Source organism: Hylaeus anthracinus, unplaced genomic scaffold (genome assembly GCF_026225885.1).
Source record: "Hylaeus anthracinus isolate JK02 unplaced genomic scaffold, UHH_iyHylAnth1.0_haploid 11982, whole genome shotgun sequence".
NCBI lineage: Eukaryota > Metazoa > Arthropoda > Insecta > Hymenoptera > Colletidae > Hylaeus > Hylaeus anthracinus.
The window spans coordinates 3,754,882-3,773,468 of record NW_026534330.1 but is presented as its reverse complement, the minus strand read 5'-3'; the positions used below and the strand labels follow the sequence as shown (position 1 = coordinate 3,773,468).

At 42.9% G+C, this 18,587-nt stretch overlaps 2 protein-coding genes across 10 annotated transcripts in view; one reads left to right on the top strand and one right to left on the bottom strand.

Moving 5' to 3' along the window:
• The window catches only part of LOC128886307 (neuroligin-4, X-linked), a 328,018-nt gene extending 311,029 nt beyond the window's left edge, over positions 1–16,989 (top strand). For 3 of the 6 annotated variants that reach the window (XM_054141022.1, XM_054141020.1, XM_054141024.1), the window contains 4 exons: positions 9,309–9,642; positions 10,214–10,477; positions 10,988–11,150; positions 13,285–16,989. In XM_054141022.1, coding sequence (XP_053996997.1) covers positions 9,309–9,642; positions 10,214–10,477; positions 10,988–11,150; positions 13,285–13,434 — 911 coding nt within the window. In that variant the 3' untranslated portion in view covers positions 13,435–16,989. Of the gene's footprint in view, positions 1–9,308; positions 9,643–10,213; positions 10,561–10,987; positions 11,151–13,284 lie in introns of those variants that run through there. The other 3 variants (XR_008459789.1, XR_008459790.1, XM_054141023.1) reach the window with 3 other exon arrangements.
• On the bottom strand, positions 6,991–16,236 carry LOC128886308 (uncharacterized). Of its 4 annotated transcripts, XM_054141025.1 has the most exons (5): positions 8,736–9,259; positions 8,549–8,651; positions 8,340–8,467; positions 7,874–7,908; positions 6,991–7,805 (listed from the first exon to the last, which is right to left on the bottom strand). In XM_054141025.1, the coding sequence occupies exons 1-5, from the start codon at positions 8,768–8,770 to the stop codon at positions 7,657–7,659; spliced, it is 450 nt and encodes a 149-aa protein (XP_053997000.1). In that variant the 5' UTR covers positions 8,771–9,259; the 3' UTR covers positions 6,991–7,656. The 4 variants fall into 4 exon arrangements, 1 of the variants encoding a protein (XP_053997000.1); XR_008459792.1 differs by lacking the exon at positions 8,736–9,259 and adding an exon at positions 15,747–15,870 and having other exon boundaries at positions 7,089–7,802; positions 7,874–8,467; XR_008459791.1 differs by lacking the exon at positions 8,736–9,259 and adding an exon at positions 15,747–15,870 and having other exon boundaries at positions 7,091–7,805; positions 7,874–8,467.
• Positions 16,990–18,587: the final 1,598 nt, after the last annotated feature.

Below are 18,587 nucleotides of genomic sequence, written 5' to 3'. Positions count from 1 at the left end.
CAAATTTCTTCACTAGACATAAAAAATACGAATATTTACGGGATCGACTGTATGTAAAACCTTCCATTGCGTTCACCCAGCCTTCCACCAAGACTAGAGTAATTTCTATCGTCGAAACATCAAGTTTTTGTCAGAGGTAATTCGACGACAATTACGACGAGGAGCATAGGTAGGATTCGAAGCCAAGGAGGAACGCGACTCTCGAAATCCTCAAGGGTCCCATTACCCTCCTTCAATCCATCGCATCCTTCCTCATCTTGGATTCACCGCGGGAAGTCATTCTGGACTCGCGATACTGGCATCAGAATTCCCCTCGGTGGCCAAGCTTATCCCGTCCCTGGTAGCAAATTAGCACGAACGCAAATCAAATCATTGCTAGACGTAGGGCTCGCGACGACGCGTAAATCAACTCTCTGGAAGTCGCCAAACCCAGCGAACCCCGAACCCCTTCCGTGATTTACGCCAAACGAAAGAGAAAGGGATCTTCGTCGTTATAAATCCGCGACGACAAAAGGGAGCTCTATCCAGATGAGAACGTACGCGCGATTGGAGGACACCCATCTTCTCGCCGAGATTGGAGTCACCCCCGTGACCCTGGGACTACCCCGACAATTACCACAAATGCGAACGACCCGGCAAGTAAGGTAGTTGCGGGCGCCCAGATCGGTTGTCCCGCAGAAAACGACGTTTAATAGAGGGTGAGCACGGTAAAGGGCGAAAGTAAATAAGTGGACGTGTTCCAGGCATCCCTTTTTTTTCCTGCTTGCTCGGCGAACCGTGTTTTCGCAAAACACACCTCCCGTTGCCGGCTGTTTCCCGTTGGAAAAATTCTTCGGGTTAATTGGGTTTTCAGTTGCATTCCAGGAAAATTCTAACGACGATCCTCGACCGCTGAGATTATCTCTCACGATGAAATAATGCTGTATTTTCGCGAATTAATTTCCTTTCTGGCCTTAGTGCGGTCGCGGGCTCTTTTTCGTAGATTAAAATAACGATAGTACTCGTGGAGATGCTAGGAGCGAAGGTGGGTCGACGACCTCGGATAAAACTGATTTCACGCGTTGGAATTAAACTTTTCTTTCCCCAATTAGTATAATCGTGATAGCCGTTGTGGTAGTAGGCGAAGAAACGCGATCAAAGGACTGATTTATATTTTTGATAATAATAGTATCACCATTGATTCGATATCAAAAGTTCGACGAGGACAAAGGATACTTTCAATTAGTCCAGTCAACGTTATTTTCCCGAACTCGTGACCGCTAAAAATCCCAAGAACGGAAGAAACTTATACGTTCCACGAGCGCCACCCTCGCAATGCCTTTTCTCCCGTTTCTTTTATTTTCGACCCTATCCGAGCTCCGAAACACTTTTTCCTAATGGCACCCAGGACTGAAAGTCTCCACTGTCGTTGTCATTTAAGGCGCACAGACGCGGGCGCGTAATAGTCGTGCCTTGGAGAAGACGCAATCTTATGAATATTACAATTTGCCACCGTTCTGGCGAAACTGGTTCAACGATTCTGAGGTATTTAGCCCGAAAAGTGTCTCGAAGCTGTTGCGTCTCCGAAAAGTCGTTCCAGAGATGGGCGCAATTATCCTAACTGATTAACTCCGAGAGACGAAACTCTGTGGAGCAGTCTACGTGCACAGAGAAATTAATAAAGAAATATGAATAAGAAATAAGAACGTGGATACCCATTGTACGTGAGAAAAATATCAAAATAATTTCAATGAAACCAGTTTCACTTAAACGATATGGTAAAAGGCGATGCAAGCTACATAGGAAGATGCAGAGTCGAACGGAGTGCAAAGTATGTACAAGTCGAAACGACCCTCGTCGCGGTATGGACGTCGCGACAACGATAAGCTCCTGAAGCTGCGTCGCACAAAGAGGGATTCATAAAGATGGTATCTTAAAAGGTTCGCGACCGACCATTGGAGTTTTTATGGGAGGCTCCGTGGTCCGTGAAAGGGTATCGCATGAAAGTTAAAGCAGCCACGCAATTATCGAGGCCGTGCAGGGGGCTTAAGGTTATGAAAAACACGACGATAAAAGCTCGAGGGAGAACCAGAGGAGAACGAGGCGAATCCAGAGGACAAAGGAGAAAGCGATTCGCGAGTCGACGATCGTTCGCCGTCGTGTAACCGCTTTCACGGTTTTCGACGACGATTCCACGGACCTCCGCCTCTATGGTTTCGCAATTCTGCGTTTCCGTTAATAGCGACGACTCCAACAATAATTCTGCCCGGAAGCCGTGCCCGTTGCCAGCCAGACTGCCATTGGTCGACGCCGAATGGCTCGCCAGGAATGAGCTCGTTGTGTCAATTTTCACGGACTTCGTCGCTTGGCTGCTCCGTTTGCTTCTGGCTTAATCGGAGGCGATAAGGTTAATCAATTTGGAACGATTTCAAATTTCGTTTCTGGTGCTTACATGAATTGCTGTCTGGTCAATATTTGAGGGGGTATTGCTTTGGATTGCTTAAAGAAAATTGGCTTGGAGGACTTGGAAATTATTTGTCTAAGAAAAAATAAATATGTATATTGCGCAAGCATTTGGGAAATACAGCCATTCCCATAAATATTCGTACCTTCTATATCCATTAAAGAAATCTGTCTAAATTAAACTATAGGTTTGATATTTTCAAATAAATATTTCATTATAAATATGTTCGTCTCCAAAGCCAGACCCAGCAGAGACTCACAAAAAGAAAACGGAAAAGAACCAACTAATAGAAGCACCGAGGCGAGTTTCGCATCCTGAGACTCGAGGGTCCAAAGATCCCTGACGAAAGTTCGCGTATCAATATGAAAATCCGATTCGAGGATCACGACGACACTTCGTAATGTTGTTTGCTCGTGTTTCCTTCTGCACCGCGAGGGAGACAGAAAAAAACGGAAATGTATTCGTCGAGTAGAACCTCGCGCCACCTGGATTTTATTCTTTCCGAGACTCGACGTTCCCTGTCCAACCAGATCGGCTTCCTGCCGTGAATCCTATTCCGGACGGCGTTACGTAATATCCGCGAAGAACGCGCGATCTCGTTTTAATTAACAAAGTCGAGAGAGAGAGGGGGCTGTTCTTGCCTGGTCCGTTCGAATTTAATAAAGACGCATGAATTAAACGCGACGACGAACCATCCGTCCGTGGGCGACTTAAAAATTCATCGGATATCTTGAGAGACGTTGAGAATTAACGGGACAACGGTTTCGACTTGGGTAATCGAGTCGAGGAAGGATTCTTCACCCGTGCCTCGCGTATTGATAGTCGTACAGGACGATTTTAGAGGGTTGCGTAGGCTTTGGATGAGAATTTTGTGGGGTTGAGTGCAGTAAATCCAAAAATGAAACATCCATCCATAGCTCTCGAATCGTTACCTCCATTCTCTTCCAAAAAATGAAACATCCCCTCAGCGAGGGGTTAATTACCCCACGACTGGGTAAAAAATAAACAAAAAAAGACCCCCTCCAACATTCAACCCTGTTTCGTCGCGAGTACAATTTCACGAAAAAAATCAGCATACAAGAAGGACGAGCGACAATAGGGCTAAAATTATAATTCCCAGGGCGAAGTTGACGGTGACAAGGGAGTATCTGAACGTGCACCCTTCGTCTGCACTTTGCGAAAGGAGCAGCTTTTTCGCCGGCAGTCCGGTCGGTCCGTTGAAAGAGGAGCTTTTATTGTACACGAGAGGTCGTGTCCGAAGGAGCTCTCGTTGGTCAGGTTTTTCTCTCTTTCTCGATCGAATACAGCCCTCCCTCCCCCCACCGAAACCCTGGCGCGAGGCTGCATATCAAGCAGCCTCCTCGAGCGGAGCGCGAGATCGAAAGACTATCAGAACGAGAGGGTTGGAAAAGCGCGGAAAAGAAAGAACAGGGGTTGGGCGAGGTTTTCGGGATAGAGACGGGAAGCTGGCACGTGAAATACGGATGAAAGCCCGAGAATCGAACCACGGGGTGGGGCTCAAAGGGGAAAAAGAACGAGGAGATGAAGCGGATCGCGACAGAAGCAGAAGAAAATACCATGAGACATGTGTTGGCATTTATGCCACGACTTATCTACTGCGATAGGTTTTCTCGTTTTATTCTCTGGCGGGCAGCGAGCAGCCTGGATATTCCCGTGGAAGGCCCTCGAAAAGTCGAGAGAATATGGCGTCTGCACAGGAAAGACGTCCTTTGGAAGTTTTAGCGCGTCTTAAAAGAATAAGTCGTTAACTTTCCCGTGTGTATGTGTGTGTGCGTTCGCGCGTATACACGGCCGTGTCTCGCGCAACTTTATCATCTAAAGTATTTTTCCTTAGTCTCAGAACTAGGGAAAAATGTTTCCCAGGAAAGCTGTACGGTTCTGAGACTCTTGGACACCGTACGGTGACAATATTTTCGTCTTACGAGGGACATTCTCCTTGGAGTGTATCGTTCAGCACCGAAGTTTAAGAGATACTTCTTTGCGGGCATCTCGAATACAGAGTAAATAATAAACATGTCGTCGGAACCTTGAACTAACGCTCGACGAGATTCGACTAAAAATTCCGTTGCTACTTGTTTGTACTTTTTTGTTCGCGGGTTAACTTTCCGTTTGGCGATCCCAAACAGAAAATCGAGACGTCGATGAATGCTCCTCGGAGATTGCCAAATCGTCGTTCTGAATAATACAATTTCAACGAGCTACAACGTCTCGGATGTACATCTGTTCGCGTAGTTTCCAAGAAAGGATTTCCTGCATGCATATCGCGAAAAAGAGAAGTCGGGGGAATCTCCAGTTAAGTCTGGAGGATGTCGTGAAACGCGACGTTCCGTGTGTCCCGGGCCGTGAAAGATGTCTCGGGGAGACAATCCAAAACACGCGAGAGGAAGTCGGACGGATCAAACTTCGACGAGTCGCGGAAACTGGAGAACGAGGAAAACAAGAAATAGAAGAACAGAAAAATGATCCTGAAAATGTGCTACGATTCACTGCAGGGATGATTGCCCACTTCTCGGCGCTTATTTCAAAGCTTGGATCTGAGAAACGATTGAGTCGAGACGAAAACATTTAGTTCGTGGAGTGATTATTTTTAGGAAAAAAGATCCGAACGAAGCAACTTTGTATTTAAGCAAGGACATGCGCGGAATGTTGCATTTCCAACCCCTTCAGCTCTTGTCAAGCATCCAAGAACCTAGCATGCTCGATCTCGTGACTATCCATACGTGAGAACGGATAGCTTCCATGCGAACAACGATAGGAACGCGACCAGGAATATTCTGACACCGCATGCATCAATATTTAAGTGCACCCACGCTTTCGATTTGCAATAAATCGTATTAAATCTATCCAGAAAATTAGAACGCTTCGGATACGAACATTTCCTAGCGAAACGCCACCTCTAGCAATCATCTTCTGCGATTCGAAGAACTTGGGACAAATGAGTGTTTTTGGGGGGGAAACCAGCTTCTTCAAGAGTCAAAAAACACACTGGATACAGAGGACGCAAAGAAAACACCAGGAAACCTCGATTAATAACAACTGTGGTAGTGATAACTTCGTCTCAACTTGGTGGACAAAGTCAAGCTACAATTAATTCTTTTAATTTATAATTTGAGAAATAATTGAGTCAAGAAAAGGAAACACTAAAATTCCTTCATTTCTCCCCTGACCTCCCCTAACCTCCCTTGAACGCTATGGATGGGGAAGCATGTTTCGAGTGACGAGCAAATAACGTCGAGGGAACAAAAGAGCGGTCCACAGATCGGGTGGGAGTGTCCATGAAAAGTCGATCGCGGGCATAAAATCTCTTCGTGAATCAGTCGTCGACCGGAAATCACTGAACCGTGGTCCCGTCAACCGGGTCGTCGGTACTCCGGGGGCAATCAATTCGGCGCTGCCCTTTCAAATCGAACGATACACGCGACGGAGGGTGAAAAGCTGTAAAATGGCCAGCCAAAAATGGATTTTATCGGTCATCAGTCGCGCAACGGTCCGCGGGAATCAACTGAAAAAGGTGGACGGTCGTTATCACTCTCGAACAGCGAACTGTATCTGGCGCTAAACGATGGGCCAAAGGAGCACCACCACGTGGAAACCTCGTAAAATGCGTACAAAATTCACGCAGCTTTAGAACTTAACTTTCGTTAGGTTATTGGTTGAAGAAGAACATAAGAGGATTCATTTTCAAATCGAATCGATATAAATTCCTAATGTGAAGCCTGACAAAATTAATGTCCTTGTTGTAGACTTTCAAAATCATTTTTCGCGTCCGTTTCCTGTCTCTACTCCCCGCACCTCCCCCATGGCATGCGTGTACAACTTTCGCGAATCGAACGATGGAATTAATAACTGTAATTTTTCGCTGGACGTGATCCAATCGAGAAATGTAAATATCCGCGAGAATTTAAACGATAATCCTTGGAAGTGCGCTTGAAAACGTGGAAATTATAATTCGTACGATACCGGCGCGCACGTCGCCAGGGTTCGACGCGAGTTAATTCGATTCGCGATCAAATAAAACGGGGAAATTATTTCAATTATGTATTGCGTTTAATTCTCCCAAGCACTAATTGTTCGAAAGCGGGGGAGAAAACGCTTTATACCCCGATAAATCTCCCGTTGAATTACGCTCGCCCGCTTGGATTTTATAATGCACTTTCCCGTTTAATTAGGGCGTACGGGCAACTCAAATATGTTCTTCCGCTGATCGGGTAAACGTTTGACGAGCAAAAGTCGCTACGGAATCGCGTTGCCGCGAGTACGATTGCGTTCGCGGGATAGACGTAAGAAAACGAACAAAAATAGAGAGAGGATTCAACCTCAGAAACTCCATTAACACTAAATATACCACGATAGATCAAAGATCCAGTTTAAAACTCATGTACAGGTCTTATGGAAAATTCATAAATTATTTACAATTTTTTCCTGTACTATACAGTCATGTATTTACAGTTCTGATAGAGAATTCATAAATTATACACGATTGTTTGATATATTATTCTACTTAATATTTATCCATTCAATTAAAAATATAATCTTCAAGACCAACCACTTGATCGATCGTGGTAGAAGTAGGTACAAATGTAATAACACTAACTTTAACATTAAAAGTAGATTGTACAATACCTCTACCCGATGTTTGTAGCGACATGATCGTTGTAGGTCGAATGATCGCTGTTGACATTTCCCCTCTGCCTTCGAGTGCCCCGAAGGCCGTGAATTAATCTCTATTTCTTCCAAAACCAAAACACAACACTACCGTACCCACCACGACGGCCAAGCCCGATTAAACTTAATGATTCAAGTGCTTCCGGGCCTGACTAGGCCTGTTCTACCCCCTATCCTTCTGTCCCCTCACAACGGCCACGCTCCATCAAATCAAATGTCGTGTTTCGAAATGATTCACGAGCTCGATACAGGAGATCCACGCCGGAAATCGCTCTCCCGCGCATTCTGCGCTCAAGTCCACGTCGTTGTGTTACACCCGGAAATGTTTCCATTCTAAATGTCTCGAGAATGTTCCCGTCTTGACGCACCACGGATGATAGAGACGCGACATCGATCAGAATTTCCTGCATGCATCGCGTCCTCCCATAAGTTGCGCCACCTTTTGTTCCAGATGATATTTTTATGTTTTCTTGGGGAACGTGGTCGTTGGTTGTTGGAAAAATAGTTAGTGCGTTAATTTCTGGTTTTTAATCTTGGTAGTCCTTGCTACTAAGGTTTGTGTGTTGTATCGAACAAGGTGCCATCTTCGACTTCATGTTCGACTGCGGAAGAGAGCACGGGTGTAAGGATTCTCGGATTTCAGCTTCCGTTCTTTCAATTCTCGAACTCGCGACTACTGTAAATTACCAAAATGTTAGGATGAAAGCATTCATTGAATGAGATCGTGAAATCAGTTGAAATTACCGTTCTTGTTCTTTCGGTCCTCAGATTCGCAGTTGCTGCAAATGGCCAAAACAGTAAAATGAAACGCATTCGACTACGGAATGCCTCTGTTTCCCGCGGTTAGCCTCGCAGTTAATTCTTAGCATCCAGGACAATGCGCGTTTACCGGCAAACTATCCCGAATATCGCTTGGAGCAATTATTTTCATTAATTTCATCGTTCCAGTTACATGCACGCGTTCGCACGTTCCCGACGCTCGTTTTCTCGTTTTCAGAGATGACAAATTCATCAGCTATCAGCTTTAATTAACTGACCGCTCCAGATTGTGTTTTCGACGAAAAATTCGACGTAATTAATGCAGCGCCAATGGCAGTGGTGCTTTTCGAATGATTTGCATGTATCTGAGTAAATTTTGCTGTGTTCGACGGGAATCTGGTTTGGTCTGAATGTTTAGATGATGCTGAATTTTCCAAAATTGTATTGGTACCTTGGATCTTGGAGCTTCGAGGCCTTGGGATCTTGAGATTTTGGGGTTTTTGAGTATCGAGGTCTTGAAATCTTGAGATCCTGAGGTTTTGGAATCCTACTGTTCTGGAGTATCAGAGTCTCAGGATTCTAAAAAACATCAGGACATAGAGTTTCAAAGTTCTAAAAATCTAAAATTCTAAGGTCTTAGAGATGCAAGCTTCTAGTTACCCAAAGCCCAATGGACCAACGGTTCCAGGAATCTAAAACTCTTCCAAAGCTCACATCCTCCCAAATTTTCAGAAACGCCAGTACATTCGTTTTCCAATGCAAACTGGAAACAGATTCGTTTCGAAATTAGCTAATTCTTGGTTCGCTGAAAAGCGAAGTAAAGCATAAGTAGGAAACGGAACAGTACACCTCATTTGCCTCAGCAAAAAGAATACATTTCATGTTCCTCAACTCAGGCGCACCCGGTTGAAGTAATTACCTTTTTATCGCAGCGAAATTATAACGTCTCGCAGTTTCTCCTTTCACCAGGGAACTGAAATTTTTTCTCTGAATACAGTTTCATTTCGTTCCCTACTTTAAGAGTAACGCGAATAATTCTGGTTGCAATGAAACGGTGTAGCGGCATCATAAATTCTTCATTACACGTTGAGAATTTTATAACTCGATAATGTACAGCGACCAAGCAACGCGGAAAATTCCGAAGACGATTCCGGAACTTTTTTAATGAAGCGTACTTTACGAAGTATCATAATGCCCGGTTTGCCCGCCGTTAATGGCATTATACACGAAATGCATTTTAAAACTGTTTAATGAGAGAACGCCCCTCCCCCCACCACCCTCCAAAAAAAAAACTTTCTTTGTTTAAAACGGGACTAAAATAAAAATTGGAATTATTACGAGCGAAAAATTCATTTCACCCGAGTTACATAGCAACTTACACCGAGCTCGACTTCTGAAGCCTACGATCTCTCTGTTCCAGGTCTCAAACTAAGGTCGAAGAGTCATTATCGAGCTCATCAACTTTCCGTGTGGCTACGTCTCGTCCCAGAGCTTCATCGAGCAGGGATGGAGGAAGTGGACTCCAGGCACAATCTATTCCGAGGTCACTCTGATCCTGGCCTTTACGACGGTTTAGTAAGGCCAGACCCTCTGAGCAGGATCAGCGAGGAATTCAAAAGGAAAAACATTACCACCGAGCCAACGACCACCACCGATTATAACGCCGCCACGTGTGTCAGTTACATCCAGAGCACGAACCTCCAGAACGTTCACAATGCCAGCACAGATACCCTGGCCAGTTTGGACGCAGCTGGGTGCGTAATAAGCAGTTTCAGTAGCTACGCTATAAGTAATGAAGACGTTAACGAACGGTATCCTCCTTGGCGTGAGCGTTTAAACTCAAGAACGCTTGTCCCTTTGCCGTAATTGCAGCTAAATTTGCCAGAGTCAACAGAGACAATGGTGGAGAGACTGTGGAGTCCTCGGGAAACGGAAACACTTGGCTGTCTCCATTATTAATATGTCTGCGACCATAAAGCGTGTGGACCCTTCTCGTGGACTCTACGCCTAAGGCTTCTCTTATGGAAGTCTTATTTAAATCTAAACTGATAAAAGCTGCAATCGTCGTAATATACACATACTGTAAAAGTCCATTTATTCGAACTTGATATATTCGAAATCCATTTATCGACTCACGCATCCCTTATGGGTCTTCATGAAGTCCAATTACGTAAACTATCTAGTTATCTCCGCATAAATAATATTCTACCGTCCCTGTGCTCTCTTCCCGTGTCGCCAATTTTTCTCGACCACCTCCAGAGTATTCATCGTAAAAATGATTCTATCGTCAGCCTATTGAAAAGTTGATTTTTCCTTGTCGAACAGGTACGCCGCGTACTCGACGGCCCTGAGCGTCACGATCGCCATCGGGTGCAGCTTGTTGATCCTCAACGTTCTCATTTTCGCGGGCGTCTACTATCAGAGGGACAAGACGCGGCTCGAAGTGAAGAGCCTTCAGCAGCAACAGATGTTGAATCAACAGTGCGGACCGCGTGGCTTCACCGAGCTCAAACAGCCGCCACCGCCTCATTCCCACTTCCCCGGTGGCGGTCAGGTGATCGTCGACGTTGAAAACGAGATGTTAAGAAGGTACTGCACCTGTGTGAATTAATCCTAGCAAAGGAGCAGCGTGACTTATTAATGAGCGCGCAGTGGAGCACGTCAACGAAAAGGTGGTCGCATATCTATTTATATTCCGTAGTCATCTTGACACTTTTTTTTTATCGTACATCCCCCGTTCGTTAGTGGCTCTCTGCCATCCCCCCCACCCCCTTCATCTGTGAATAACGCAAACGGCTTATAAAAGACGAAAGCTACGCTAGTAATCGCGTTAGACACTTTGCTGTACTCTCTCCCTTTCTCGAATACGTTCGAGATCATCGTAACATCGTTATCGTTAGTTTGTAAATATACTATTCACGTCACTCGCCCAAGCTACATGCCATTTATCTCGGTATAATCGCATCTGTCCCGTCGATGGCCACCTTTTCCCTCATTGTAACCCACTGCACGACTTTCAATTTTATTTACCAACATGCTCGACGATTGCGTCTCGTCCCTGACCGTTACGGAGCTCGTAAAGATCGATCGTCGTTACAGGAACGTTATGAAAGGCCCTCCGAACGATCCCAACACGCTTCTCCAACAGGGCCAGGGAACTCACACGTTGCCTCATCAACATCACTATCAAAAGCAACATCAGCAACAGCATGCCACTCTTCCCCGAGCTTCCGTCATACAGGACATGAACGCGCAAACCCAAGTGAGAGCCGATCGTTTTACTTCAAACGTTACGTTCAAACTCTCACGGAGATAAGGGTCCCATCATGCAAAGATAACTACGCCGTTTAACGCGTTACTCGAAACCGTTAATCCACCCCTGCTTTTGTTACCAGATTTTCCCACCTTCTTTTGTGTCGATAATGGCGCGCCTTGCTTCCTTTGCTACTTTTGCTTCCTTCCCGGCTTGCTCCTTTAATCTTCCCAGATATCGAGTTTCCTTATTAGCATCAGCAATTTTTCTCGCTCTCTTAATTTCCCTGAAGAATGTTAACTACATCGGGGGTGCGTTATTTTTTCATTTCTGGCCAATTGCACCTATCGAAACTCGTTAGATGGAACTAAGCTTCGGGTTGCAGTAGATGAAAGCGTTTCATGATTCATTTTATGAAACACTTGGACCGTCGAGGGTTAAATCTTTAACGGGCGACGAGTTCTGATTAGTACTCATTCGTTAAACGTAATCAAAACATCACGAACGGTACTTTTCATTCGTCGAAACGGGGAAGCCTTAAAAAATAACGCTCTGCTCTCGCGACTCTTATTGTCCATAAACATGAAGTTTATTTGCAGAGGGGAGGGGGCTGAAAATTTTACGTTCGTCGTTGATTTGAAAAAGTTTGGTTAACGACCCAAGCGCGTTCGAAAGTTTAATTCATAATCTTATTAAGGAACTTTTAAACTTCCGAGCCGACCCGATGAAATTTACACTGCAAAGCTTCTGACATTCTTCGGCGGTCATTATTCTACCTACGAACAGTATCACCTTTTATCTCGTTACTAAATTTAGCTCGTGACCAGGGTGAGCTCCGTTAAGCGAAACTTTAATGGCTGTTAATTTCGTCACTTCTGATGTCCAGTTTCATTTTAACTAAAACATCTCGATTTCCATCGAGGATTTATTAACATATTATTTAGTTTGACTGTTCTACTGAGTTATTCTTAAAGCTTCAGACATTTGCTTTCGAGCTCTTTCTTTCATTTTATTTGCCCCCAAAAGTATTCAAGTCTTAACTTAATCAATGTTCTGCACCCATGTCCTTCGACTCCTTTTGTTGAACCATTTCCTACAGGCCACGTATCCGGTTTCAAATTTTTATTTTTGATCACAATAGCCTTCGATGTATGCAACTATCGCGCTTAACTTCCCTTAATTTCCATTCGATCTTAGTCTTCCTTGGAATTCCGATAAAAATCCTTAATTAACGGCGACGCATTGTTCAAAGTTGCCGTAACTAGATTTCATTTCGAGTTGATCAAACAGTCGGAACTCCAAACGAAGAGAAATCTCTTTATTGACAAGAAATTCGTTACCGGGGAGCTTAAGAGAGTCGAGTGGCGAATTGTCGGAAGGAAAGCATTCGACGCTTCATTTGGTAGCGAGAAAACTTCTTGACAATAATCGATACCTACGTCGAGTGCCTCTTTTCGGACCGGCTCCACTTTCTATCCATAGTTCGCTGGAAGTTCCCATAAAGTAACAAAGGAATGATAAGACTTCTATTGCGATTCATAAAATTCCAGAACGCATTCTAGAACGCTTTAAAATCACAGTGCATCACACGCTGCAAAATAATCGGTAATTATTTAAATAATCTTGTGAAAATAGTAGTCCTTTGAGTATCATTTCGTTGAGATTCACAACCCAATCTGATAGTCGATCCTGTTCGAGGCTTCTTGGGTGCAAGCTATGTCCTTGTGGAAAAGCAAAAGCTTCAATCGAAAATGTAATATACGGTTAGTCCCGTAAGTATTCGTACTCTCTTTATATATTGAAGAAATTTGCCTAATTTAAATGATAGGCTTCACGTTTCCAGATCAATTTTCCATTATAAATATGTACTAATAAAGCAATGTCCCGATGAACAAGGACACAGGTTTCTCCCTGAAACTTCAACCACTGCTCTCGAGTCCTTTTAACCTCCGCCCTCCATTGCATGATTCAATTAAAAATGCCTCTCAAGTCAACTAAGAAACTCCTGAATTTCATACCATAAAATCACACCATGCCCCTCTAACAAAATAAAAATTCCTGCAATGGAGGGTCGAGAAAGAAAACTCACCCCCAACTCTGGCCATCGAGAAACCTTGCCCTGCTAACGAACTCGAATTTTCAGGGTCCACCAAACGGATCTATACACCTGACAGTACCGAGAGCACCACCACCCCCTCGAGCAAAGAGTCCACCAGAAAACCAGCCCTTACTGCAGAGCGCCACAGTGTCGAGTCGCGTGTCCCAGGCAGCAATGAGCGAGATGAGAGTGTGATGCTTGGACCCCCCTCCGAAGCCAGTCGTCCCGGATGTCCTGACGGCATCGACCTTGCTTTAAGAGTCTCGTCGATGCCGCTCGAGGTCCCATCGAGGTGAACGCGAGTCGACCAAAGGCTGAACAATCTTTGGAAGATCGTTCGAGTTCCCTGGGATCTCAAGGCTGCGGCGAACAAAACGCTCGACTGGCACCTGGTCCGAGCAAGTAGCATCTAATCAACTACCTGCGCGTCCAGGTGACGACGAGCCAAACGACTAACGGAGGGGGGTGGACGGAGCTTACGCTCGATGGTGAAAAACGCGACGAAAGTCGAAGAGGAGAGGAGATAATGGGTGGAATACGAGGTATCCGTCGCAGGAACGACGTCGGGCGATGCAATCGGATCATGGACAAGATAAAGAACGAGTGGTTTTCGTAGGGATGTGATTAATAGGCGTTAAATTACTTCACGCGAGTACGAGGACTCTCGAGAGGGTCTAGATACGACGAACGTTCGGTTATTTTGAAAGGTTGCGAGAGGCTGAGCTGCGATCGAAGCAGAAACGTTTGATGAAGGTTATTTTGAAAGCTCGCGAGAACCACGACTCGGGAGGACGTCAAGCTGGAGGTTCGAGAGGTCTAGGCTTTTGTGAGGATGCCAAAGGGAGAATCTTGGCACGGCGGATGGCACGACGGATACCAGGAGTCTATCGTGATCGGGATAAATGGATCGTAAATATTTTCGATGAGGAGATTCAATCGAACTTCAATCAAACATCATTTCAAAACGGAATCAAACGCAGTACATTCAGCTAGCTAGTCGATAATAATAAATTCTAGGTGTTACGGGGAGAGGAGAGAGACGCTCAACAACATGAATCGATCATGGAGAACCCTGTATAAAACGCTATCCACTACGATGTTAGATGTTCCTTGTACATAAAGTGAATTTATACCGTAAGAACGCCAAAAAACGTTTGCTACTTTCTAAGAGGACCTGTACTCGTGTCGCGTACCGTTTAGTCGTCCGTTCTTTCCCTTTCTCTCTTCGTTTCTCTGTAAACGTTACGCGGTGTAAGTGTGCGAGATCAAAGCTCGGATCATCGAAAGAACATTGCCCTATTGACCGGTCGACTAGCTTTTGATTGATCAAAGAGGAAAGACATCTGTTTCTGAACCTTTCTCTCAACTGTTGGCTGAGTTATCAAAAAATGTATTGCTTGTCAGGATGAACGAAACAATGTGAATAATTGTACTTGATGTAGTCCTTGGAAGTATCGAAATATTTATTTATTTTTTTTTTGGAATATTTTTTAATGTATTTTAATATTGGGTTGTCCGGAAAGTCCATGTCGATTTTTGGCAGGTGGTACAGGTCTGAATACACAGAAGTGGTTGAAAACAAATAACATGCATACATTCCTTAAAAGGTGGAAAGGTTGTGGAACAAAATGGCACTTATGCAATTTAATAAATATATATTAAAATTCAAACGTGTATTTGAATGTTCCTTAGAAATTGGCACGAACTTTCTGGACAACCTAATATATTATTATGTAGATTTTTGAAAAGAGAGTAGGACCACAAGGATATAACATTGAAAAAGCCATAATTCGAATTCCTTTAACATCCACACAATAATGGACTTTTTAAATCTTGCGATCATCCTCCGATTCCTTCTGAATTAATTACAGCCTCCATTTTTTACATAAATAAGTACTCTTATTTACAATATATGATTGTACATCATTTTACATATTTCATTGAACAAGCAGACAAGGTTTACGTGTGAATTGCTCCATAAATGTATCATGGAATTGGGGATAATAGCAAAAGTGAAAGTAGCAAGCATGATGGACCGTCCACAAACATTCCATTTCTTCAAAAATCTCATAAAATACGACGTAATTTTCATTTGAATACCTTTACTGCCATAAATAGTTTCTACCCTCTACAAAATCAAATGCAAACAAAAACAGGAAGATCAAACAACCAATAGTTCTATCTGAGAGGTCTCCTAGAAGATACCAATCACTTTCACCAATCAAAAGCTTTGGTCATCGACTAACAACTCAATTAATCATCCCATTGTCCACAACTGTTACCCCAAAAGGTCTCGTCTTTCATTCGGAAACGAAAATTGAACCGAACGATGCCTCTTTTGAGAAAGACTCGTCGCTTTCATGTTTTATCGACGCATTGGGAATCACCGTTTTTTCTACGCTTTTGGTAACACTGAGGAATCTGCCGCCGAAGAATAAAAAAAGAGATTTCATTTCACAGATAACACCGCGTAATCGAAAATTGTACGAATCCACGCTAATTCTTACCAATGTCAAAGTGTCGGGAAGACAAGTGACTCGATGAATACCGAAAGTGTGCGTGACTTTTTGTAAAGATATACGTATACATATAGGTGTAACATACAGAATAAGATAAATCCGTTATTATGCGTAACACACTGCCAGAAAACTCGGGAATTCACGAGGAAAAATACAGCAGAGTGTATCTAATCCATCAGAACGATAAGAAGCAATTTCAAATTTATTTAATATTCGTAGCGCCATCTTATAACAATTGGCGCAACGCTGTCCTAATTTCCATGTTTTACTCAGCTAGTACAAGGTTAACTTTTCTTTAGATAACATTTATTTAGTGTGCTTCGAAGGATTAATCACAGAACGGAGTTTAACACTTTCACTGCTGTTGAAAGATCAAAATTAACATGAATAATTAAGTTTTTGGTTGAGCTACCTTCGTTGAAAACACAAAAACCGGAGCACACGATATTATTACCTTCGTGTTTCAAACGTAGTAGCGCCACCTTGCGTTAGAAGCAGTAAACGTGTTAAAGGAAGTTCTCACGTTCGATGGACTTGAAGTTCTGTTTTAAATAAAGCGAAACTCAGCCGTGAAAACCGAGCTTAAAGGGGAAAAGAGCACGTGTTAGTTAAAAAAAAAGGAATCAAAGTTTTTGTACATACATTAAGCGATTAAAGCAGAATAAATCAAAGGATGCGTTTTCAATGTTCTCATCGAGTATGACACCGACGTTAGAAAACCGATTGGACGTTTTCGACATTATCGTGAACGAGATAAGAACGAGGAACAAAGTTTGTTGCACCGAATAACGTTTTCTTTTCATTTAAAAAAAAAAAAAAAGAACTCGCGGAAGTAACGGAATTTCGTGGGAAAGTTACATAATAAATATCATCAAGTACGGACAATCCGAATATATTAAAGACTAAAAAGAAAAGCGAGTAATAGTAGAGGTAATTAAGAACAAGCCGCGGTCGGTTAAAGGAGAATAACGCTGAAGTGAAACACTGAACCGGTTAAACAGAATCTGTTTAACAGATGTTTAAGAAAATTTAAATAACGTATATTACATATACATATTACGGATTGTAATGAATTTATTATGACGAATATTATTATATTTATGTGACTTTTAGCTGGCCTTGCGCTCCACTCGAAAGATGACTCGAAACTAATCTTTCGGCCGAGGGCGAGACTACCTGTTACGTTTAACATTTCTGTTATCAAATTGTAAATATATAACAAATACATGGAGATACTAATTGTACGTGTTAAATCTTTTACCTGAATATTACAGTCTAGTTAATAAGTAAATCGATGTTGAGTTACCAAGTATACAGGGTGTCCCAAAAATGTTGTGACACATTGTAAGAGGTGGTTCGAGAGGTGATTTGAAACAACTTTTTCCTTAACGAAAATGTTATCCGAGGCTTCGTTGAGGAGATATTAACGGAAAACACTGACCAATCAGAGCTCGAGTATGCCGATGGGAGCGCTCGCGGTAGCGTATGAGCGCGGCCGCCTAGCGCGTAGCCTACGCTCAACCAGCATACTCGCACTCTGATTGGTCGGGGTTTTCGCTTAATATCTTCTTAACGAAACCTCGGACAACATTGTCGCTAAGGAAAAAGTTATTTCAAATCACCTCCTGAACCACCCTTTTCAAGGTGTTACAACATTTTTGGAACACCCTGTATATTTTATTGTAGCATGCCATTTACAAACACCAATCGATCCGCTCCGCCAGTTTCTAACATCCTCGCAGAAACGTGTAAATCTGATCGATCATTAAGTAACCAAATACTCGTAGGTGCACGTAATCACTCTTAACTTCGCTCCTGGTACTACGCCACACGAAGTTCAATTTCATATTGTACTCTGGCATTATACCAGACATCAAACGCGTGCATGCACAGTTGCATACGTACCAGCGCAAATATTTCAGACATTGCACGCACCTAAATATAGGATGCTCCATAAGGTCAATAGTAAGCTGTTATTCAACAACTTCTAAACTAAAAATACTGCAGGTCCTGGCGCTTTCACGCGATTACTATGATGCGTATAGTTTTCAATTTATTTAATTTATAGTCTAAAGGTGAGCGATGAACTAATTTGCATACTCTATCCTTCTCGCACACGTTTTCTGTCTCTCTCTAGCACGTCACCTAAAACAGTGACGCCATTCTTTTTTTTTTCATAAATGCATAATTAATATGATTCTATGCTTTATAACATTATAATATAATAGTTTATACGTCAATTTATCATCTTGATGAATAGTTGTTTAATTTAGCACTAATTATCGACCCTTTTATTTAGTGGCGCCATCGGTGGCAAAACGTCCAAGTTTCTAGCGAAAATAGTTTCCCCATTTTTTGTAAGATGGCGCCATTAACCGAAGGATCGATAATTATTACTGCCTTAAGTATCTTTTCATAAAAACGGCACATTTGGCATTTTAATTAATGTATTGTAGTGTTATGAAGCAAGGAATCGTACTAATTAAGCATTTATGTACGATAAAAGAAATTCATTACAATGACGCCATCTTATAAAAAATGAAGGAACTATTTTCGCTACAAACTTGGACATTTTACCACCGATGGCGCCACTAGTTTAGCTGACGTGCGAGAGAGATAGAAAACGTGTGTGAAAAGGATAGAGTATATAAATTAGTTCATCACTCGTCACTAGATGGCAATACCATCGTTGTTACCGTAATTGGGTATACGATACCAACAGATTTGCAAGGATTTCTAAGGGATATCAATAAATAAAATATTTGGTACATGGATGAAAAAAACAATTAAAACAAAATGATTTCAAATGAAAGGGCTTTCATACCATAC

Bases quoted from the DNA above. Each gene is read 5' to 3' on its own strand.
- LOC128886308 (XM_054141025.1), bottom strand. From the start codon at position 8,770: ATGAAATGTATTCTTTTTGCTGAGGCAAATGAGGT. The intron at 8,468-8,548 runs GTAACTAGAAGC...GATGTTTTTTAG, and splicing joins GTTGGTCCATTGGGCTTTGG to AATCCTGAGACTCTGATACT. The intron at 7,909-8,339 runs GTACCAATACAA...GGCCATTTGCAG, and splicing joins TCGAAGCTCCAAGATCCAAG to CAACTGCGAATCTGAGGACC.